Here is a 23,139-nt window from a genome sequence, read left to right as displayed (position 1 = left end):
ACGTGGATCTTTTTTCTTAAAACAAAAATCTCAATTTATCGTTTTTTGCAAGCATAAGACACCTGTGCCCATTCTCTTGCTAATGGGCAAATTATGCTTTCCCAAAGACATTCTTCAGAATAAGCTGCGTGCATCTTCTCAGCCACAAAAGCCATGGAGATAAACACATTTCCAAGTAATTGCACCTTTCAAAACTGACCTTAAAATTCTTTATTCTGAATTATGACTGCAGGAATGCAAAGGAATAGGAAGATTTCAAATTGTAGAGACGTGATGGTAACAAGAATTGGTGTTAATTCCCAAAGTAAAAGCAAAGCAATCAAGCATTCTTCAGTGAATTCTTGTTGATATTATCTGTTCATTTCACAGTACATTTTCTTGGAAATTTTAAGGTGCAAAACATGCTTGTGTGAGAGCAAGGTGAAAAAGATAAAGTAACACCACTGTGGTCAGAGCATTACTGCTGGTGCTCAGGGCTGTCACCTTTCTAGGGAGCTGCTGTCGCGCCCTTGTGTGACGTGCTCTGAAATATTTGATGGATGTCAGAACTTACATCCAAACAACCTCCTTTTAGAATGTGGTTGTGTTTGTCTCTGCTTTTGTATCAATAGAAATTAAAGAAAAAGCTCATAGTTGCACAAAATGTTATCAATTTAGAAAAAAACGTGCTTTCCTGTTGTGGTATAGAATAGTGTCATCTGCTCTGGCTTGAAAGCAACTCCCTCTTAATACCTCGTTGCAAAAGCAATATTTGAACCTGATTCAGCAGACAATAAAATCCCTCAGTTTCCCTGTAGCTTCTGGAAAGCTGTATTAAGATGTCTGGGCATTTGCCATGGAGGAATATTTTTCTACTTCAAGACTGCATTACAATGCCAGATTCCAAAGGGGTTTTAATAGACACCAGCATCAGACTATAAATCCTTAGACCATGTTTGTGAGCTAGGAAATATACTGGTCCTTATTTTAGGGACAAGAAAACTGAAGTACAGAGTCTTCAAGCCTTCAAGCAAGTACTTAATTGCTTCTTATTAGAAAGTGGATTTAACATCTGCAAAATCGGGGGCACGCTGAATGTGTTTGTACTTGAAGTGTGTAACAGATCCATCCCACTTTGGAGTCATTAAGCTGAGCCCAGTGCCGTGCACAACGCTGTTGTTGCTATCTGTATGGATAGCGATTCATCTGTATGTCTTCACAAGTGCTGAGGCGCATTCTGTTTCTTGGGGTTTTAACCTCACTACAAGACTGAGGTATTTCTGAGGGACTCGAACAATTACCTTCCACAAGAAACTTGAAATTAACTCCCTATCTTTCCCTGGTGACTCACACTTATAGAGATGCAAATCGGGCCACTTAGCCAATAGTGAATTTCAAAACAAAACCAACCAATCAGGGGAAAATGAAGCGTTTAAAATGGCCTCAGTGGCAGGTAGGGTCACTTACATCTCGTAAGAGTTTTAGCTGCTTTTGTGGAAGGTGTGCGTGTTGCTGAGAGGAGTATAGGCTTGAGCCTTGTGGGGTTAAGAGAGGCTGTTCCTGGTTGTGATTTGTTGTTTGCTTCAGGTAAGCAAAGCTCTTTTGTTGTTTAATAACTTTTCTACTGCTTTTGTTAGAGAGTATGGTTTCTATTAACTGTGGTGTTGCTTTAAAAGTAGGTTATGGAGTAAAGATAAACAGTGTTTAATAGGAGAGCATTCTCTCTTACTCATGTTATAGTAACTTCAAGTTTCAGTTGAGAGACCGTTGTTATTAGTTATCTCTGTGCTTTGCAAAGAATCAAATGTCTCTGAACCACGGCATGTTTTCCATACTGAAATACCTTTTCTTCCTCCCTGGTTGTGCTTTAAAAAACAAACAACTTACTTCTCCTGTGAAGTGTTAAAGTGTAGTAACTCCATCCTTTTCTTTCTGTAGCTTTGTTGTGAGGCTTGTTACAGTGCTTGTAACGTGCTCTTACAAAGTGGAAATAGCCTATAATAATTCTTGGTCATTTTCTATGTGGAAAACAATGCTTTTAGTCTTCTGAAGATCAAAATTCTCATTTAGCCTGGGCCCGTGATGAGAGCAGCTCTCCAGCTGTGGATCTGCAGCTAACACTGAGTCTCTGTCACTTCTCTGTGTTTTGAGACCCAGAACCTGCTGTGCAGGTTGAAAAACTCTGCTTGTAAACTGCTCAGCCAGTGAGTTCTGCTGTGTGTTGATGCTAATGCAGCTTCTTGGTTTGTCTTCCTATGGATTTTACTTTACATCAGCAGTGTAGTTCTCAGTAACTGCTACAACATCTTAAACAAAAACAGTTTCTAAAACAAGTATGTAGAGTTGTTTTCCTTGAAATTGTCTTCCATGATTATGGTTATAGGAAAAAAACTGATTTCTAATGAACTTCCTTTTCCTTGCTTGTTTCTGTTGAGAAGTGTGAAGCTGAGCAAGCATCCTTTTGGCCTTTAAGATCTCACTGTGCAATACCTATGATAAACAGATTTATTAAGTTTCCCTACAGGTCTGGCAACTAAAATGCCCTGTAAGTTTTTTCCCTGCGATGTCCTGCAGTGCATATTTCAGAGGAACAATCCTTTAGAGATGCTGGTGGCCTAAGTGCCTCTTAGGTCTTATATGACTATGCTTGCTGCAGAGTAAGCTGCTATACTGGTGTGCTTTGTGTAAATGTTTTTTATAGTGTACTCAGTGTGCTGCAGTAGTTAGCTTGCAATTTAAACTCTTGGGTTGTATGTCAGCTTTGAAATGATGTATTTCTTTAGGTGTGTAAGTGTATTTAGTTTCTAATCTGCATGTGTAGTGCAATGGCTCTGTGTGCTTAAATGCTTGTTTATGACAACCAGAAGTCTCCTTTTCCTTGGGAGGAGCTGACCTACTGGGTTGGGTAGTGAAAGGATTTTCAGGATGCTTAATTCAAAAAATAACAGTAAACTGTATTTGTCATTTAGTCATATCTGCAGTGATTTCACTCCAAGGGGATTCCTTTAAGTATTAGTTAAATTGGTTAAATTCTTGGCTGTGTAACTGTGTGACCTTTGGAGGTGTATTTGCTGTCCACGTAGCCAGCATTAGAAGCAATAGCTGAGTTGTCTTAGCTTAATTGTGCAGGGAAGGACTTATCTCTGGAAGGATGGGGGCTTGGAGGAGTTGGAATTCAATAGCTTCGTATTCTGCCTGTGTTACTTCTGTGCAAGAAGTTTAATGTCTTACCTTTCCTTGACTGACTCCTCCCTCTAGAAGCTGGGCTTAATTATTTTAGATTGCTTCCTGGAGGATAGTCCATAATAGAGACATTTCTACATGTAATGTTTAATTCTCATAATAAGGCTCTGAGAAATCTGCTCATATCCTGCAGCTGCTGATATCCTGCAGCACTTAGCTGTTAATTGGATATTGAGAGGATGCCTGTTTGAGTGTGGCTGTTCTTGGCTTTATGTGGTCCCTTCTGAAAGGGTTGTTGTGTTTTTACTGTCTTTCTGGGGTGGGCTGCAGTCTTTTTTTGATGTTATAGTCTGAACAAAATAACTGGGGATTAAATACAGTCTGAAAGCTGGATTGTCTCAGCAAGAGGCAGTGTAGGTTTTGCCCTCCCCCTCTATTATTGTTCCTGCAAGCCTCTCTCCTGTGAATTGGTTGAAGGGATCAGAAAGTGCGAGTGTCTTCCTTTCAGACTTACTAGTGAGGATTCAGCAAAACTTGAGCAGCAAAGTCCAGAAGCACCAGACCTCTGACTGAGCTGCAGTTCTGAAACAAGCTCAGCTGTGTAAAGACCACGAGCATTCCAGAATATGCATGGGGATGAGCTGTGGGGATGTAGAACAAATAACACAGGGTAATTCAGCCTGACACCAGGAATCCAGCTGACTGCTCTGGATTCTCATTCCTCTTTCAGGACGAGGACATGGCAGACACAGCACCAGCAGAAGGGACTCATCTCAGGACTACTTGCTGCCAGCTGTTCAATTCCAGCATGAGGGACGAAGCAAGGAGGCTGAGCACTTTCTCACAGTGGCCACGCAGCTCACCAGTGTCTGCCTGGGATTTGGCCAAGGCTGGCTTTTTCTTTGTGGGTCCAGGAGATCAAGTACAGTGCTTCAGCTGTGGTGGCATCCTGAAAGACTGGGAGCCTGGTGATTGCCCAATATTGGAACACCTGAAGTTCTTCCCTTTCTGTGAATTCATTTCTCATGAAGCTGTTTGGGACCGACAGGTTTCCACTCAGGGAGTGTTTGACAGTGTAGATGGGCAGTTCCTCAGCCTCTTGCAGAGGATAGACAGTGAGGAGACAGCCCTGCCCAACCAACCAGAATACCCAGAAATGGTAACAGAGGAGATGAGACTATCAACATTTCAGAACTGGCCACAGTATACTGAGATGCATCCTGAGCAACTGGCTAGAGCAGGATTCTTCTACACAGGTAGGAACACCCGGTAAAGTCTCTTTTTTTCTTTGTCTGTGTAATGCTGTGAAACTACATTCATAAAATTCCTGTATGGGGCATTCACAGTTGAGTTTTGATTTACCATGCCAAATGTTGGAAGAATTGTCACTTCTTAGCAAGAGCTAGAAAGGGAGAGGAGCTGAGGTAAGCTCAGTTTAGCTGGACTGTTTAGCTGGACTGCTCTGGAATGCAAATAATGAAGTCACTGGAGGTTCTGTGAACAGTATTTAATGGTGTAGTGTGAATGTTACATTGACACTGTAGGTCAACAGAGAAAAATGTGTCACAAAAATGTGTTTGAAGGCTCTGGAGTAAATGTGATCCCTTGTAAAGCAGAATGTATTTGTTTTGCTCTTACACTGTGCCTTCATAAAGGCAAATGTGTTGCAAGGGTACTTTCTACTACTATCTTGGTTCAGATTCAGTATCCCATAGTAACTTAAAATGGTGGTTGGTGTTGCTGTTGTAGGTACTGCTTGTGACTTCATGCTGAAATATTTTTAACACTTTGGTGGTGAGTCTCTTCTGGCTCTGTTCTGATGGTACGAGTGTAAACCAGCTGATATTCTTATACCAGCTTGTAGCTACCTAGGCATCAAAGAAAGCTTACTGAATTTGCAGCTTTTTTCCTAGCTCAAGCACTACTTTAATTACTGCATTTTCTTAGCTCTTATTCAAGTCAACTTTTGAAGATATCACTGTGTATTCATGTTCTTGCTTGTGCAAATACTTGCAAGTGCATCTGGTACAGTTATAAACCACATCCTTCTGTGTGTTCCGTTCTGTCTTACCACTTGGGCAGAACTCACTTCTGTGCTGGTATCTGGTTTGGATGCTGATGAGTCCACTAAGTCTTTTCTTACTAGCAGGAATGGAAAGGCAGTAAGTTTTAAACCAGTTTTTACCAGAATGAGAGTGTGTGCTTAAAGATTCAGCAAACCTATTTGTTACCTGTGCTTTTAGAAGAACCCAAGGCACTTCTTGATATGCTGTGCTTCATAAGCTCTGTCTTGCACTCCAGCCTTCTCAAAAATAAAAAAATACAAACTTGAATAAGACTTGTAAGGTGGCAAATTAGGCTGTCACTGTGGTTTGTTGCCATAAGGACTTGTATTACCAAACTAAAAAAAAAAATACTTTTGAGTAAAATATGCAATATTTCTTGTATGCATGTAAGTATACATCCTCAGCTGTTTCTCCTAGAGAGGGCTATGCTGGCTAGGAAGCATGTCTGAGTCAGTACTGTTTCCTGGATTGAGAAGTTGGAAAAAATCTTTACAGTACCTTCATGATTGACTGCAATTCAATACTGTGCGTGGGGGTGGGGAATCCTTGCTGTCTAATATAGTGATACTTCTGTTAGAAACATCCTTTCTTCCATATGGTAAAGGAACCTATTGGTTTCATATTTGCAGATTAGGCTTTATAGACACTTCCATGTCTATTACTGAAACAACTTCTTGTGTGGGGGGGGGAGGGACCGTATATCCCAAATGTCTCATGCCCTCACTGCTGAAGTAAAACTGAATTGCCTTTCTCTAACTACTTGGTGAAGATGGAAGGGCAGTCTTACCTGTGGTGAATTTGAGATGTGGCACAGCAACATGCACACTGGAAAGCCTAACTGATCTGATCTTTCTGTCCAGCTGGAGAAAGTGGCTGGCTTCTTAAGTCAACTTCTGTTTAAGTCAACTTCTGTGAGGCTTTCACTGAAACTGTAACCTTGCTGTAAATCCAGTTAAATACTAAGAATCTGCACCTATCTGCTCATGGTGCAGCAGTGGAGGTGAAGCAGCATGTAACAGAAGAGCAATATAGGCAGTACATCTGATCTACTGCTTTTGTCTTTTAAGCTGTGAAGCATAAAAAAAGAGCAGCTTGGCCAGGAGCACAGAACAAACTATAAAGCAGTGTCTGGAGCTGAAATCCCATTTCTGTTGGACTGGGTCACTTGTAGAGCAGCTGAGTAAGAGCTCAGCAGAGAGGCTCACTTTAGGGATCATTAGGAAGTCTGTTCTGGCACTCTCCTGCAGTTACTTGAGCTGGAGAATTCTGGAAATGAGCACTCAAACAGTTCTCTTAACACAAGTGTGTTTGGAAGATCATGTCTGTAACCCACACTTACTGGCATTTTCATCAACCTTCAGATAGGGCACTCGTAGACAGTTCTTAACTGTGCTTGGCTTTAATTCCACCTCTTGGATGGTGAGTTGAAGCACAGTAGCAGGGTGGGATAGCTTGGGAATGTCCTGTGTCAAATTTTTATGCCTTATAAACCAGAAGCGATGTATGCTGACTACACCAGCTATTGATTTATGGCAGATCATGGTAAGGAAATGTTCATAGGTACAATTACAGCTGTACTCTAAATCCTGGCAAGAGGGAGCTGGATGTTTGGTGTACAAGTGAACTGTGGTGCTCCCATGCATACTACTTGTTACCTTGTGACCCAGTTCTGGAATCAGCTGGCTGCAGCTGTGGGAGTTCTGTTGTCTTTGTGCCCCTAAACAACTTGTGTGATGCTGATAAGCTGTCATGTGCTCCTCTGTTCTGTAGCCTGTGATTTGTGCTCAGTCTCCCCAGGTTCTGATTAGAGCTAGGAGAGCATAGGTTGTATCAGATGGTAAACTGTCTTGTAATGTCTTTTACAGGCCAAGGTGATGTGGTGAGGTGTTTTTACTGTGATGGAGGTATGAGGAACTGGGCATTCGGAGATGACCCTTGGAGGGAACATGCCAAATGGTATCCAAGGTAAATATCTTGGCTTACAAGTGTCCCTTGTAGCAAGACCAAGAGACACATGTGCGTTCCACTCAGTTACTCTTCTGTTTTGTAAGGCAGAAGTACTACCAGCTGAGAGTCACAGGTGTGCTGGTAATGGCTCATAAACTGATGGCACTGCTTGATTCTAAGCTTAACCCTACTACCTTCTTACCCACTCTTAAGAGGTTCTGCACAAATACATTGAAATCTTTCTGCTTGTAGGTGTGAATTTTTGTTGCGATCAATGGGGAGAGAATTTGTCAGCAGTGTTCAAGAGTCCTTTGCCAGCACTCCACCTCCAGTGAGTCATAAATATTTTGTGTGTAGTGAATGAGAGTTTGTTGGGATGTTCTGAGCACGTTTTTCTTGTGGCATTTTCAGAGAGATTCCAGGGATCAGACGGGACGAGGGTCCTCTGCTTACCAAGGTTAGTGCTGTTCTGTTTAAGTGTTGTATCTTTTTCTTCTACCCCACTCTTGCTTGTATGTTCAGAGTTGGTGCTTAATGTTCTGATATTTTAGAAGCAATTCTCCTTTATTCTTGGGAAATGGTCTCTAGCAGAAGAAGTACTTGTTCTTGTAAGGCCTCCTAGCCTGTTTAAGACCAATTGTATTTAGCTAGTCTGGGTAACGACTTGTTTGTCCCATCTTACTTCTACTTGTCAGTTCTGTGATGTTTGTCTGAATCTTTTAGACTACAGCATTTTAAGCAGGCCAGAGAACAGCTAGAAGGTCCCTGCTGTTATTGAAAGCATTAGCCTTGGGGATCTATCCTCATCTGCTACTGGAAACTTAAGTAGGTTAACCTTGGCTCCTGTAACTGTGGAAAAGTGATTTTTCTCATTCTCTTGAAGATCCTGTCTGATAGGTGAGCTTAAATCTTTAAGCCTTTGAATGAACTGCCAGCAGAGTTTTGCATTTCAGTTTTACTGATGAATGTTTCAGCTAGACTGAGGCAGGAGAGGTGTAAATTGAGAGATTCTACTTGATCTTCACCAAAACAGTTCTGATATTTTGGCTGTTGGACTGGAGCAAAAAAAAAAACTGATGCTGGAGAATGAAACACCTGAAGTTACTCTCCTGATTCTTATGAAATTGCTTTTGTCTTGGTTCTTTTGAGTTATTGGAAGTGGAAACTGTCTATCTTGATGTTACTTTATCTATATAGATAACCTGTATCTTTAGAAACTAATGCCACTTCATATGTAATAGTTTCAGTGAGTAGCATACTGTTTTTTGTGAAGAGTCTGTTTACTACTTTACAGATCTTTTAAGGAACTGGAAGTTGCAGACTCTTCCTTCTCTGGATCAGTTTTCTGTAGCACAGAATGTCCTGGAGATGGGCTTTAACCCTGCTTGGGTTGCTAGCCTGGTAGAGAATAAATACATACTGACTGGGACTTTCTACCTTTCTGAGTCTGAACTGATTTCTGATCTGCTTCGGCCAGAATGGGAAGAGAGCAGCAGTGCAGAGGAAAACAGAGGTATGCCTGACTGATTTGCCCACCCACATTCTTGGTGGATGTTCAACCTCTTACTCACTTTATCTTGAGCACTGTTATGAATGTCTTGTGGGTCTGCTTTCTCTCTTCCTAGACTGGAATTAAGAGTAGGTACATACCAAAGGCTGCCTTCCTTTGAGAGGCTGAAGAGTGAGGTACTTTTAAAGAAACCTGAAGAGTCTGTTATTACTGGAGTAACTGATACAGATACAGGAAATGTCTCCAGTAGGCTGTGGTGCAGACATCTTTGATGTTTTCTGCAGCCCTTAACTGCAGTAGCAGGTGTGCATTATGTGGGGCTTATGCACAAATTGCCATCCTTGGGTGCAGCTGACTAAGGCAGTTGCCCGAAGCAAGGCTTTTTGGACAGGTACGTTTAAGGTCTATTTAAGATTGCATCAATGACTTCATTAGAAATAGCTGCACTTTGGCTTGGGTAATACATATTCTACTTGGTTTATCTATGTCTATTTTGTGGTGTCTGCTGTATGGAGTCTGATAAGTGAAGTTTATTTGAAGATGTTTCCTGCTAGCCTTTCTTTAGTAGCAAGTCTGCTTTTTAAAGCTACTGTCTCCATATTGGTCTGCTACATTTGTCCAGACAAAAATGAAATGACTTCCACAAGACTGAGAGCGATGAAACAGTAGCAAAGGAACAGGAACAAGCAGCTGATGACTCTTATCTGATGGAACTGTGGAATCATCACAGAATGGTCTGGGTTGAAAAGGACCACAATGCTCATTTCATTTCAACCCCCTGCTATGTGCAGGGTTACCAACCACAGACCAGGCTGCCCAGAACCACATCCAGCCTGGCCTTGAGCCCCTCCAGGGATGGGGCATCCACAGCCTCCTTCAGCAACCTGTTCCAGTGCCTCACCACCCTCTGAGGGGAGGGTGGAGGGGAAGCTTTGAGAAGATGATAGGCATAGGCACGTGTTAACCTCCTTATGAGGACATACTGACATAAGCACCAGGGAACATCAGCTTGACCAGGCTGAGTGTGTAAGGTTGACAATTCTGTAAAGACTGCTTGACTGAAATAAGGATATTTCAGCTCTTTAAGCAGCATTGTCTGAAGAGGGTGGGAAGGAATATGTTTAATGCCTTCTTTCCTGGTTAAACAGATGCGGTTCAGAGAGAGGCTGAAACATCAAGTTCAAGAGGAGAAATGCAACCTGTGCAGCAAAAAGGTGCACTGGGGTGACTGGTGGGGGAATTACGTGCAGGCATAATGAGGACAGCTTTTGTAGTAACAGTATCGTGATGGTTGTATTTCTCCTTAGTCTTGGAAAGGAGCGTGCAGTAGCCTGGACTGTGGCAGGATGTAGAGACCTTACTCAGGATTTAGAGCTCCTTTGTGATGCAGACTTATCTTAAAACAGTTTGGGTTTTCTTTAATCAGGGATATATACTGAAGTACAGTGATACTGATACACCCTGCTCAGTGTGCAATGTGCAGGTGTATTAAGTCTTAAGTAGATAAGCTGGAGTTCATAACAGCTGTAGCTAATAATGCTTAAGTGAAGTCTGCTTGAGAAAAGTACTTCTGCTGTCATTCTGGAAAAAAGGAGCAGTTGCTCTGACTTTTTAACAAAATGATCTGCTCTCTAGAGCTGTCACAGCATTAACACTATGGGTTTTCTTTTTTCTTTTGTGAAGAGGAGTCTCCATTGAGCACAGAGGAACAGCTCCGACGCTTGCAAGAAGAAAGGATGTGCAAAGTGTGCATGGACAGGGATGTGTCTGTTGTATTTGTTCCCTGTGGCCATCTGGTAGCTTGTGGAGAATGTGCCCTCAACTTGAGACTGTGTCCTATCTGCAGAGCAGTCATCCGAGGAAGTGTGAGGACTTTCATGTCCTGAACCACAGTGTGCAAAAAGGAAAAATAAGTGTCTAAAATACACTCCTATGCCAGCAGAGAAAGAAACAATTTGTTACTGGAGCAGTCTTGTTTTAGGCCAAGCTATCCTGCAAACTCCTTTCTTGCAGTGCTTCCAGTAGGAGCTGGTGATTAGCTCTGATCTTGCTGTAGGACTGCTCCAGAAAAACTACGCCAGTTTTTTTCCTTCAAAATGAGGTTTTTGCTGAAGGTAATCCTCCAAATACTTGTTCTCAAACAAATCCCTTTTCTGCACTGAAATCAAGGGCTGTTTTCAGCTGTCTGTCTGGTTCTCTTCATTTAGTAGTTTAGAGAATATCCTGCTAGGGCTGATGGATTCCTTCAGAAGTGTGGGTAAAGTTAGAGCCTTTTTATACCAAATGCATTCAGTAGTAGCTAGGATACTCAGTAGGAATGTATTGAGAGGGGGAAATAGAAAGGAGAATCTAGCTCTTCTGAGGTTGAATTATGGTTTTTTTTTCTGTTGAATTTTCAACAGTTGGAGAAACTATTTTTTAACAGTACTCAAATCTACTTAACCCTGCTCTGTTTCTCCAACCTCTTTGCTCTCAGCTCATTATCCTTCTAGGCAGATGTTGAGAGACTCTCTGGAGCTCTCGGTCACTGGATCTGAAACTTTCTTGTGAGGCCTCTTCACTGGCTGTTAAGGTCTAGTCTTTTGCTAGGAGAATTTTTTTCAAAGGAAACTTTTTTTTAGGGCTTCTGTTTGCTGGCTAAACCAGTTTTTAAATATAATATTCTATCATGTAGTAACAGACTTGTAAGCATGCTAACTGCAGGGAAGATGTTTTTAAATTTTTCTGTTCTGTTTAACTGAATAAAAGGCTTGTCTTATGAAGGTCTGAGTATCTGATTCCAGTATAATGTCCTACTGCTGGGGGTGGGATCCTGGAATATTAGAGGGGAACCAGACATAGATATGGTTGTGAAGGATGGAAACTTGTAAGTGGGAGAAGCAGATTCTTACCGTCATTAATTTCCTTTGAAATACAGAAGACAGTGTGGGATCTCCAGATTCCTGGCTGCAAGGCAAGGGAGGATAAGGACCAGATATGTGAAGTTGTGCAAGTGAGAATAATTCTTCATCTGAAATTGATGGAGAACTTTAGTACCTGTCTCTTAAATAGCATCTATGGAGACTGGAGCACAGGCTCTAACTCTGGATGCCAAACAGGACTGAAGTCTCATCCCTAGGCCATGTGAGAGAGAAGTATTCTTCATCTTTCTTTTCAGGAGAAGGTAATTCTAATGCAGCTCATGGCAAAGATGAAACCACCAGCTAAGCAGGTTAAACTCTCAAACTCTGAGGGTTGGTGGATCTTTGGTATCTAGCAGCTCTTGTAGGGAAGAGTTGTATCACCATGCTAAACTAAGTGTTGTGGCAGGGTTCAAGCTATCATTGCCTTTATTTTGCCACTATAAATAACAGCAAAAGCTGCCTGCATTTAAAGTGGATGTGCTAATCTGTGAAGGGGGGAGTGAAAAGTAGCTCAGTGTTGGAGTAGTGCTATTTCCTTTTAAACATCAGCTCAGAGCCTGGAACGTAGCTGAGCATCAAAAGGACTACAGGGTGTGAAATTGCCCAGCTATTTCTGGGATTTTCTTGTAGGTTTTTAAGTGTTTCTATGGAAAAAATATCCCTTCAGGAGCAGGGACAAGTTGGTTTTTTTTTTTTTCTTTTGCTGGTTGAAGTCCCAAGTGCTACCTATCCCCAATAGAGGGCACTCCTAGCCTCTGCTAAAGGAACCCCCTTGTGGAAAAAAAACTGTTGCTCCTTCATCTCGTGGCATGCTGGAGATGCAGGCATCTACAAGTCGCTGCCCTAGCAGAGTATGGGGTTTTGTGTAGTCTTGCAGTAGTTAGGGTAAGTCTACTGCAAGCAGACCAGTAGGAGAGTTTTGTCAGAGTGCAAAGGATAAATGTTTCTGCTAACAAAAACTAGAGGAGGTACAAAGAAAAGTGCATCATTGTATCTTTGACTTTTAGCACTTAATGTTTTTATTTTTTTTAATCACTTCCTTGCACTTTGCTTCCCTAGCTTGGCTTCTGGCTTGGCTCTTTTGTAAAGCATTATTCAAGAATCCCAAATGGTTTTAGGCTAGACAACACAAAGAATTACAACAGCTTGTGGAATGCTTCAGCCAAAGAAAGCCATGGATGGCAGACAAGCACTCTTTCCCCTGCTTGAGGCTTAACATCCTGGAAGATGTAACTAACAAAAGGGATGCTGGTTTTTTTTTTCTTTTTAATTATTTGCTGCAGCTTATTAATGCAACTTAATTACAGTTCTATTGCCCCTTTCTTCCTCCCCACTCCCTCCCCTCAAAATTATCCTGTCATTAAAAATACCTTCCAGCAGGAAGCTGTTGGGCCTGTGCCTGGAGTAAGTGTGGCTGCTTGGCAAAGAAGGCAGGTACAAAAACATGATCCACGAGGAACTAGGCATTTACCAGTGTCCTGCAGCAGGTATCAGTTGTGCACGTGGCTATACCAGTAACTTAATGTGGGTAGACAAACCCAGAGTAGGCTTTAGCTGCTGTAAGTTCGGCATGTTGCAATGGGTTTAAGTTCATACCAAGTACAGATTTGGCAATTGTACTAGTTCGTTTTTTTTAGCTGTTCAGCATTTATAGTAGTTAAATCACAATGTTAGAATCCAAGCCAAATTCCTTACTACTAAGGAGTAGAGAATGAGGGAGTCTTGGATAAAAGGGAGAAAGGGCAGATCTCTTATCTACAGCATTAAAAAAAAAAAAGGTGGGGTGTGTAAGAGAGCCTAAACTCAAATAGCCCTTGCCTAGTTTTATACAGGCAGGGAAAAGCTGAAGTTGTATTAAGGGGATTTAGGCTCTTTCCAGACTGAGGAAAGGAGAGAGGGAAGAAACTAACTACAAAACATGAGATGTCCCGGGGTGTTGCAGTGTTTCCTTCTCTGTGGATCCATGGTGGAAGGAAGCAGCTCTGACTTCTCCTGCATCTCTTGAGACAGGCTCCTAGTGAACTTCTGCCTGAGGATTTCCAGTCTGTGCCATTTGGCTAGAACCACCCACTGTGGTAGGAATGGTTCATCAGGGCACTTGTAGAGTTAAGAACAGACTGTGTGGTCATTCTGCAATGTACATTCATTTCATTTGAAAAGAAGACAAGGAACAAAAAGTGGAATGGAGTTCACCATCCTGCATTTCCTCTGCCATAGACCCAGGCCACAGGGGATTATTTCCTGCAGCACCTTTGGTGGAGTGCAAGATTTATCCATCCTCTGGCTCCTCCTCATTTACGCAGGCCTGTAGAGGAGAAAAAGCGAAGGCAGGATATTAATGCAGAACAAAACATTTTTATTACTTAAGGTAACAAACCGGGAATAATAAGGACAAAATTGTTTTTTCTGTCCCAAGCTTGTAAATATGGGTGACTACAGATAAAGAGTAGGATTGAGGAATCAGATACAGTGTGGTTAAGTCATCTTCAAATCTGGGAAGAATATTATGCATATACCAGACTCAAATATACTGCGGTTAGAGTAGGGAATAGATGTGAGCCAAAGTGTTAGATCCATGGATTGTGAGCCTTGGAGATGCATAAAACTTGGTTAGGAATTTTAAAAGCTAGGGATCATCTCTGGAATAAAATAGCTCTGTAAAAAAGCATATCACTGCAGTTTCAGTGCAGAAGCGTAAGCATATCTACTTCTGTAGCCAGCAGTAAGGATTAGAATGTTTTCAGCTGAATCATCACCTCTTTAAACATGCAGCTTCAGGTTGATAGTCAGCAATTTTTATTTTATTTTTTGTTTGGGAGGGAAGTCTACCTAGAAAGAAAAGCAGAACCATTTGTGTATGCGGAGCTTTCCTTTGGTTTTGCCAAAGTGGGCTCTTTTTTCCTGTTCCAGTAAAGGTTTCCTTTGTAAAGCATTCTGATCATCAAAACAGTTAGGACTTCATTGTTTTTGTTTCCTCCAAAGGTCGTTTTAGTTTTTCATGTTCCCTCCCCCATTGTTTCATACCTGTCTGCTGTACTGAAGAACCTACTTTCAACCTGCTCTGTTACCTGCAGTCTACTCCTGTAACTCTGCATACCCACAGCTGTTTCATGCCTATGGCTAGCAGACTGACTGCACCATAAAGAATTGATTAGGAGTTATCAAAGTGAGCAGTTACCAACAGAGCCCGTAATCATGCAATCAACCAGTGCCTCCTGTTGCTATCCTATCAATACTGAAGTCAGCATCTGATAAAAGTCACACCCTTTGTTACCCTATGGCCTTTCAGAGAGGTAGATGTGAGGGAAGCAGGGTTGGTGAAATCAAGCTATGTAACTAAAATCAAATTAAAGCTGTAAGTTACTAATGTGATGCAGTACTCAGACTGCCAGCTTCCATTTATGCTATGGGCAGGAGCCCGTAAACTGTGTTTTGTTGCTGATCCTGGAAGTATGGCATTCAAAGGTGGGGAGGTGTGTTGTCGTTCTCTATCTTTAAAATGAATAGAGGTTATTTCCTGACATCTAGTGAGTTCTTGGGTTTGGTGTTGTTTTTTTTTTTTTTTTTTTTTTAATGTCCAAAACTATGCTACAAGACTTCTGCTTTATAACTGAGCTTACAGAGCATTGATGCTTGAAACAAATTGAGATGTCAGAAGAATGGCTACAGCCTGCAGGAAGTGCTGGTTATCAGGATGATCTGAACCTCCTGCTGTCTTGGCAAGCATTACAGATTACTTGAAGATAACAGCTTTAGAAAGAAACTGCAAGGCTATGTTTGTTGACCCTTCTGCAGTTACAGAATGCTTTTCTTTGCTTCAAATGATAATTCTGTTACTGCAAAGACAAAATAAGAAAAGCAGTCCTGCACTGATGTTCTCTCCTATGAATCCTAGGAGAAGAGGTGGGAAAAAAAGCACAGCCCGAGTTTGAACTTTAACTAATGAAAAGCAAGAGCTCAGCCTTTCCTTCTTTCTGGTTTTTCAATAACTGATGTATTGTTGTGTGGTTAAATATTTTTACCCAGAAAGTAACTTCTCTCAGGATTTCTAATGTATTTTTATTGTTAAAGACTTAGTGCAGTGTGTTGAGATTAAGGGCATCTCATCTATACAGCGGAATTTCTAGAAGTCTCTTTCTTAAGCTTGTGACTTGAAGCAGGAACCAAACCTCCCCAGAGTCAGTGAAAAGTAGAACAGAAGCAGTTGTAGAACCTGAAATAGAAATAACTGTATTTACGGAACATCACTGTTGCCCTCTGAGTAATGGAAAGGCTAAGAAAGATGAAGCTTATTTAAATCATGCCTTTGTAAGCAAAGTACAAAAGTGTCAGTGATTTTTTTTTTTTTAATAAAAGTAACAGCTGGCTTTGACCACTTGCAAGGCTCCAGTTAATGGAAAAGCAAGCAAGTGGACTGAAGTTGAGTTCAGTAGTAGATTCAGAGATAAAGCAGGCTGATAACAGACACTGCCAGATCCCAGCCCAGTTACCAATAATAGTTTTGGGAGGTGATTTAATACAAGGCAAAAGTTTACTTAAAAACATCTTTCAGTGGTAAGGGTAGAAGCTGAAGGCTGGAAATAGAATGCACATCTCCAATACTGAATCACTGCAATAGATTAACGTAAGTCTTTATTTAAAAGTTACCTAACTCATAGGCTGGGTACTCAGTACAGAAGCTATGGGGTTGGTCTCACACTTAAACTATGCATAGCAGAGTAGGCTAATATCATTGCTCTGTTCAAATCCATAGATTTCAAGAGATAAGAGACTAGAGAAATATGCAAGCCAGGGCAAGGCTGAGTCAGAGGGCAGAGGAGAGGAAGGAATGTGATCCTATCAGCAAAAGATAGGTGAAACTGGTGTGAAGACTATAATCCCATTGGACAAGGAATGCATTGAAGTGGTCCTGTTTAAGGCGGCAGGGCTGCTATCAGGGAGAAGTTGACTACTGGCAGATTTCATCCCAAAATGAAAGCAAGTTCATAGCAGCAGCTTGCTCAGTCAGTAGCTGTAGTGGATCTGGTTTCATGCAAGGCTTCCTTCAACAAAAAAGGGGAGAACAGAAAGCATGTGTTCCTCACCCCTTTCTGCTCTAAAAGTTTCAACTTGAAAGAAGTTGGATGTATTTGTTGTTTTGCATCTTCTTGGAAAGGTATAAAATGTCTTCAGTCATTGTATTAAATGATGAGAGGATTTGGCCCTCAATGCCCCCATACTGCAAAGCTCCACCTCATCGTTAGCTGAGAATCAAGTATCCACTTCTACTCCCACTTCTGCAGATGGAAGAGAGGCAATAGCTAGTCCAGAATAAACAAGAGTTAGTATTTGGTGGCTGTTATGAAATTTATAGAGAGTCAACTTATCTACTCCTCAGCAGCTGTTTTCACCTCCAGTTAACCAGAAAAATATTATCCTGTGCTGGCAGAAGCTATCAGTATGTGAGTGATGGTCTGAATAATGGAAATGAAGAAAGGAATTATTAGTAGCTTACTTATGAAGACTCTTTTAAGGAAGTTTTGCAGTTCTAGTTTAAAAACAGAATAGTCATTTTTAAGGGAAAAAAGCAACCCAAACATCATACTATAAAAATACACTACTGCATCAAGCTAGTAAATCAGGGAGCTACCTAAAGAAGTTCCAAAGCTTCTGCCGACTGTGGAAAATTCCATCTCACTGTGACAAAGTGAGAGGAAAATCAATATTTAATCTCCTATAGCATCTCTTCTAATACTGTCATTGCACCCCCCGAAGTTACAAGGAATTCATCTGCTTTGCAGAAATGACTTGTTCTCCAGGTTTTGTGCTGTGCGCTGCAGTGACAAAGCGTGAAGTTCTTACTACATTACAGGGCCACATCTACAAATCTATTTTGAGATGGTTTTTATTCCCTTTACCCTAATTTTCTTTCCTATCCACCCATTTTTGGAAGAGCTCTTTGGTAACATTATTCCTAAAAACCAACCTCCCTTAGCAGCTGCTTTTAAAAGTTTCTGCACGTTGAACTGCCCTCTTGCAGCTCATTGTAAGAAGCATCAAAAGTTCAGATCTTACTGCTGCTTTAAACAGATAATACTGGCCTTTATGTTTGAGAATCTCATTAATAACCAGCTTTCAAGTGGACTGCATGAAAGTGTGCTCTTGTGCCTTCAGCAGCAGAAGGGGATTAGCAGAGGGCAGAAGCTGGAATTTAATGTCTCTAACACAGTGGCAAGAGAGGAACTGCTTAGGATGATCGGCCTTCCAGCTCCCCCCTCTCCACTGAGCTCTTGGGATGCCACATGCATACAAGAAACTCTGTTGCCTAGAAGAACAGTGACAACAAAGCTGAAACCTTAAGAGCAAACGTGCCCTGCATACAAACGGTCTAACACTCATTTTAATTTGGCGGTGCGATAGTTTTGTTGCTTAGAAGATCTTTAGAAGCACAGATAGGTACAGGAAGACTTCATATGCAAGACAAAGTCAAATTTAACAGTGCTATTTATGATAACGTGATGGAAGGATGGCCAATCATCAAAATTGCATCAATGCATAGGTCTGAGCTCAGCTGTGACTGCCCACAGAGCTAAAGTATGGCTTAAATAACTAGCAATTGCATGTATTTTATCCTGTACTTCAAGCTTGACCTGACATACCATCATTCAACTTCAAGACTGCGAATCACATTCTGCTGTTGCTATGACTTATTCTCTGCGTTCACTGAGGCTGACTTTCACTCCTCATGGCTTCTACCTGTGCCTGCTCAGACAGCACTGGTTGTTAAGAAGTTTTCAAGGAAAATGCATCCACTAGTTTGCATCCTGCAGCTAGCACAAATGCGTCCCTTCAAACTGCACTATCGTAAGCTGAGCACGGCAACACAAGCTTCACCCTTGTAGGCAGGAGGTGAGCAGAGACAGTTTCATCCTTTCTGGTGTTCTACAACTTATTCATTCCTTGCATGTCTGAAAAACCTGCTGGACAAATCAACCTGTGAGAAGGAAAAAATCCAAACCCATGGCACCCTTGAGCCATCAAATACAGAGGCATGCACTGCCTCTTAGCATAGGAGATGATACTTACAGGTATGTCTGCTTGAACAAAAGGTTGGTGGGTTTTTCATTGACATGGTAGAGAGGAAATGGATCAAATCCACCAATGAAATCAACTGAAAAAAAATCAAAACTCAAATAAATAAACAAACATGGCCAGAAAGTTGAAAGGAAATGAAAGGAAAAGTAGGCGTGTGTCATGGCATAACCAAAAAAAAAAATGCAGAGACAGAAAGAAATGAAAAGATTTGTCAGGTATGATTGCCAAATGGAAAGTTCTGCCTGTATAGACCTCTTTTCTTGGTCTTTTAGGACAGCCTCTATGCCAAGGAGGAGATCAGCTAACATCAGACTTAAAGTGCAGAGCTAACAAAAGAACCAAACCAAAACAAGACTCCAGAAAAACATGAACCTCCCTCACGTTCCTTGGGTATTGCCACCATACTGTGACTTTGTATGATAACTGAGCTGACAAAGCCTCAGCCATTCAAGCACATGCTGAAAGAAGGAAGCTGGGGACTGGCTTGAGACTAAATGCCAGCAGAGAAGTTGGCAGGCCAGCAGTCCCCTTGAAGGTTATACAGTGAAGTGGGTATTTTATTGCCCCACTTGTCTTTCCTGCAAGACAGACTGCAGCAGCTTTGGAGAACCGTAGATAATACCCCATTATCTTCAGTTCTGATATTTTTCAGGTCCCCTCTGCCAACTCAATTTCTTTTAATTGTATACAAAGAGAAACAATGCTTCCCTTCTCCAGCATTCACAAAAGGGCAATGTAACTAAACAAGGAATGCTTTAAGTGACAATTCCCTCAGTAACCATGGAAAGTTTCTCCAAGTCTCTCTTCGTTCTCCTGAAATTAGGTCAAGTCTTTATTACCAAGCTGACCAACGTAGCTGGATCAGTAGGGTAAGATGTGGTGCAATTTGTGACTGACCTAGCAGGCCCTGCAAAAACCTGTAATGTTTATCCAATCCACATCACTGTCTGATGCTGAGTTAGGGAATCTTGTTTGGAAGTGTGAAAGCTACCCCATTCAAATGCCATTTAAATATGACTGGAACGTTGCTAAGTATACGAATGCCTTTTACTTTCCTGAAGGTGGCACTATTATTTTAGATTTTAGCTGATGAGTTTGACGGTTTTGTTTTTTAAATGAACAAACACTAGAAAAAAATATTTACTGAATACATATGATAGGAAAAAAAACTCTGGAAATACATTTAGAAACTCAGAGACAATGTATCCTCACAAATTCCATATTAATGAATAGCTTCATGCTGATACTGCGATTCTGGAACTGTGGGTTAATGGGAAGTCTGCAGAGGTTCTAAGCATACTGGGGGGATAATTCATAGTAGTTCCAGTGAGACTTAAACTTTTCTTAACTACATTAAAGAAATAAAAACATCTCATTTGAAAACATCTAAACTAGAAAACCCTAAAAACACAAAATTTTCAGTAAGGTCTTGCACCTTGCACAAACAACAACCAATTCAACTGAGCATCCTATTGCGTCCCTTTAAAGTCTTAACCATGGATCACTGTGCTACCACCAATATATCTGAGTGCACTAGCATGTCTAAAATATTCTTGCCCACAGTTCAGCATTAGTAGGTCCCTACTGCTGTGTTTTCTCATGAAAATCACGTTAGCATGAGCTTCCTGATTAATGTGCCTCAGCACTTATAATTACTTCATGCTGCATATCAAAGGAACATTTAAAGGAAACCACAAATGGAAAAGAAAATTAAAAACACAGCTCAAATTTGTTCGGGTCACTGGAAGGATCTACCACTGTGAGTGTGAAATATTGATGGTTTGTCATTGTTAATTATTCAAGCTGACATTTTAACTCCAAGCTGAGAAACTGGGAGGGGAAAAGAATTTGTTAGTGGGGAAAAAAACAACAAACCATATCCTGAAATTTACAGCTCTGTATTTCTAGATAATGCTTCCTTCCATATGATCGCCTCTCCCTATCCTAACATAAGCCCTGTCAAGTTGTTAATTCATAATATTCAAAAGAGGCTCTGAATTCAAGTTATTTAGCCAATTAGAGAGCTATAGGGTAATTTTAAAGATATTACTTACAATGTAACACCTTCACTAAATGCATTTCCAAGTTCTGAACAAATGATCAATAAAGCCAGTAGAATCATAGAAGGAGTTCAGCCACGTAGGAAACAACAGCCAAACATGAGAACAAGTCAGATAAGAAACGTATCTCATCTCACCCGTGTGAACCAACATTTTGCACATACTTTCAAGATATCCAGTTCAAAGCTGTCATTTTTCAGCTAACATCCATACCAGCTGTTCTTTAAAACAACAGAGCTATTTGCACTAAAGGAAGTGATATTTGGATATAAAGCCTTTGAATCTGATCCTGACCTAGAGTAAACTGGCCTAGACCCACTGATTTCCTTAAGGCTATTCCAATTTAAACATTCTGAGAGCTGAAGAACAAAGGCAAAATATTGCGATTGAAATCAGATTTCACATTCATTTGAACTCTATGCATCCATTCTTTTGTGTATGAAAGTACTGGTCTCAGGGGGTGTTTTAGAAGGGCAATAACCTAGGACCAGGCTATAGGTATCTGTATAGATCCTACAGACTCAACCATCCATGTGAATTCTCTGAATTTTCTTTTCTGCCCCATCACAGAGAATACATGACACTTGAGAGATCTGCCTACCAAACACAACGGAGTCAGCTCCCTCATCCTTCCTGTGATTCACATATGCTACTTTTGCTTTTAAATTAAGGTCAGGTTGGTTCTTGGCAACAAATCTCATGTTCTGCTTTGTCCTCATATTTTGGCAGGTGGTCCAGTTAAATATAAAGCTGTATTCTTTGCTATAGGTTCTCTTAGTTGCATTTCAGTGGTATTACTGTTCAGCTGAAGAAGTCCTGGAGGAGTAACTAGATCATATTAACACTTAGTGATGTGGGGAAAAAATATCACAGAAAAATATCCAGTTTTTGAAAGGTAGGTAGTACCACATCACATGGATGGAGAAATGGAAAGAGATCTTATGGCAACTCATCCTTGACAGATAAACATCTGAGAGAGAAAGAAAATTGAATAAAATCTTTGCCAAAGGATCTGTTGATAAATACTTACAGCTGTCTTCTTCCTCTGTAAAAACACTAACAACGTAACAGGCGTAGACAAAACCCACCAGCTAGAAAATAGAGAGAATAAATCATTTCAGCATCAATCTTGCAAGGCTGGTCAGAACTTACTTGGCATGATTTTAGCAGCCAATATTTATTCTCAACTTGGCAGCACTACTGAAATGATGTAGCCAAGTGATATTTATTGTAAGGAATGGAGTGCAGGTGTAGGCTTAGACGAAGACACTGCAGGGAGCACAGTCAGAGCTCAAAACCAAATACTTGCAAGACCCGTCCTCACCTTCAGAGTAGAGACCTGCTGTTGCCAGAATGATTGGGAAAAACATGGGCTGCATTTATTTATTTATGTATTTATTTTTAATACAAGAACTACCACGTGAAGTTAACTCTTAAGAAGTGGTGGGGATGCAAGGGTGCGCCTGATGTCTGTATACAGGACAGACACACAGCACTAGATGTTATTAACAGGAACAAGAATTCATCAGCTTTCTATTTTTGTAATAAATGGCTTGGAAGGGTAGAGAAATTACTTGGGTGAAGGAGTTACTAGCAAGACGAGAGTAGTTTTTATGCAGATGACATAGAATCTTAGTTAACCAGAAAATCAGTGATATACCAGCAGTAACATTCAGAACTGCTGAGATATTTTCTAAGTTAGGCTTGGAGATCAAAATTCATCGGAAGAAAATTCCAGTCTTACTTCAGGTCCACATTTTTTTACATATCCCTCTATCTTTGGTGAATAAATACTTCCACGTGAGGTAATCAAGCTTTGGGCACGCAAAGTAAATGGCTGGAGCATGGTGAAAGACAAGCAAGGCAATAGCAATGGTTTTAATTCACACATTGCATAGACCAGCAGGAAATTGCCACTTCCTAGGAACCAGATAGAAACAGGAACAGTAAAACAACAGGGTGCCTCTCAAGTAACACCTACCCTGGTGTGGTGTGACCATCTTGTCAACTGATTGCTCAGAGCAGCACTTAGAGCAGAAAACATGAGTGAACATTAAAAAGCACTTTATGGTGGCCTAGTGAGTCTGTGCTTAGTTGACAGTCTGTAGAAGTTCTAACATGTCAGAACTGCCTCGTTCCATCTCAGTACCAAGTTTTCACCCAGCCTGAACAGAGAAACAAGCTCTTGGTACTATGGGAGTTAAACATTCCAGATCCAGCAAGGTTTTATTTTGCTCTGCCTTCTTTCTGTTAATCAAATATCCTCCCCATCCTTCATTTTACATCTTCACATAACACCCCACTTAGCAGTATCTTGGTTGACAGTAACTGTATTAGTAAAGTTATTGTGAGACATAATTGTTTTCCACTGTGAACTCAATTTTCTTGAACAAGAGTTAGAATGTAACATACAGTGA

At 40.9% G+C, this 23,139-nt stretch overlaps 2 protein-coding genes across 2 annotated transcripts in view; one reads left to right on the top strand and one right to left on the bottom strand.

Moving 5' to 3' along the window:
* The first annotated feature begins 1,456 nt into the window (after positions 1-1,456).
* On the top strand, positions 1,457-11,069 carry BIRC7 (baculoviral IAP repeat containing 7). Its single transcript, XM_042884769.1, has 8 exons — positions 1,457-1,566; positions 3,893-4,418; positions 7,094-7,193; positions 7,428-7,506; positions 7,587-7,632; positions 8,470-8,688; positions 9,834-9,899; positions 10,369-11,069. The coding sequence occupies exons 2-8, from the start codon at positions 3,902-3,904 to the stop codon at positions 10,569-10,571; spliced, it is 1,230 nt and encodes a 409-aa protein (XP_042740703.1). The 5' UTR covers positions 1,457-1,566; positions 3,893-3,901; the 3' UTR covers positions 10,572-11,069.
* Positions 11,070-12,583: 1,514 nt separating this feature from the next.
* The window catches only part of NKAIN4 (sodium/potassium transporting ATPase interacting 4), a 47,225-nt gene continuing 36,669 nt past the window's right edge, over positions 12,584-23,139 (bottom strand). The window contains exons 5-7 of the mRNA XM_042884797.1: positions 21,753-21,813; positions 18,654-18,738; positions 12,584-13,893 (exon numbers count right to left, since the gene is read on the bottom strand). Of these exons, the coding sequence (XP_042740731.1) occupies positions 13,884-13,893; positions 18,654-18,738; positions 21,753-21,813 (156 nt within the window). The 3' untranslated portion in view covers positions 12,584-13,883. The remainder of the gene's footprint in view (positions 13,894-18,653; positions 18,739-21,752; positions 21,814-23,139) is intronic.

Source organism: Lagopus leucura, unplaced genomic scaffold (assembly GCF_019238085.1).
Source record: "Lagopus leucura isolate 7727_CA_CO unplaced genomic scaffold, USGS_WTPT01 Super-Scaffold_100045, whole genome shotgun sequence".
Lineage (NCBI taxonomy): Eukaryota > Metazoa > Chordata > Aves > Galliformes > Phasianidae > Lagopus > Lagopus leucura.
This window is presented reverse-complemented; position numbering and strand designations above follow the sequence as displayed.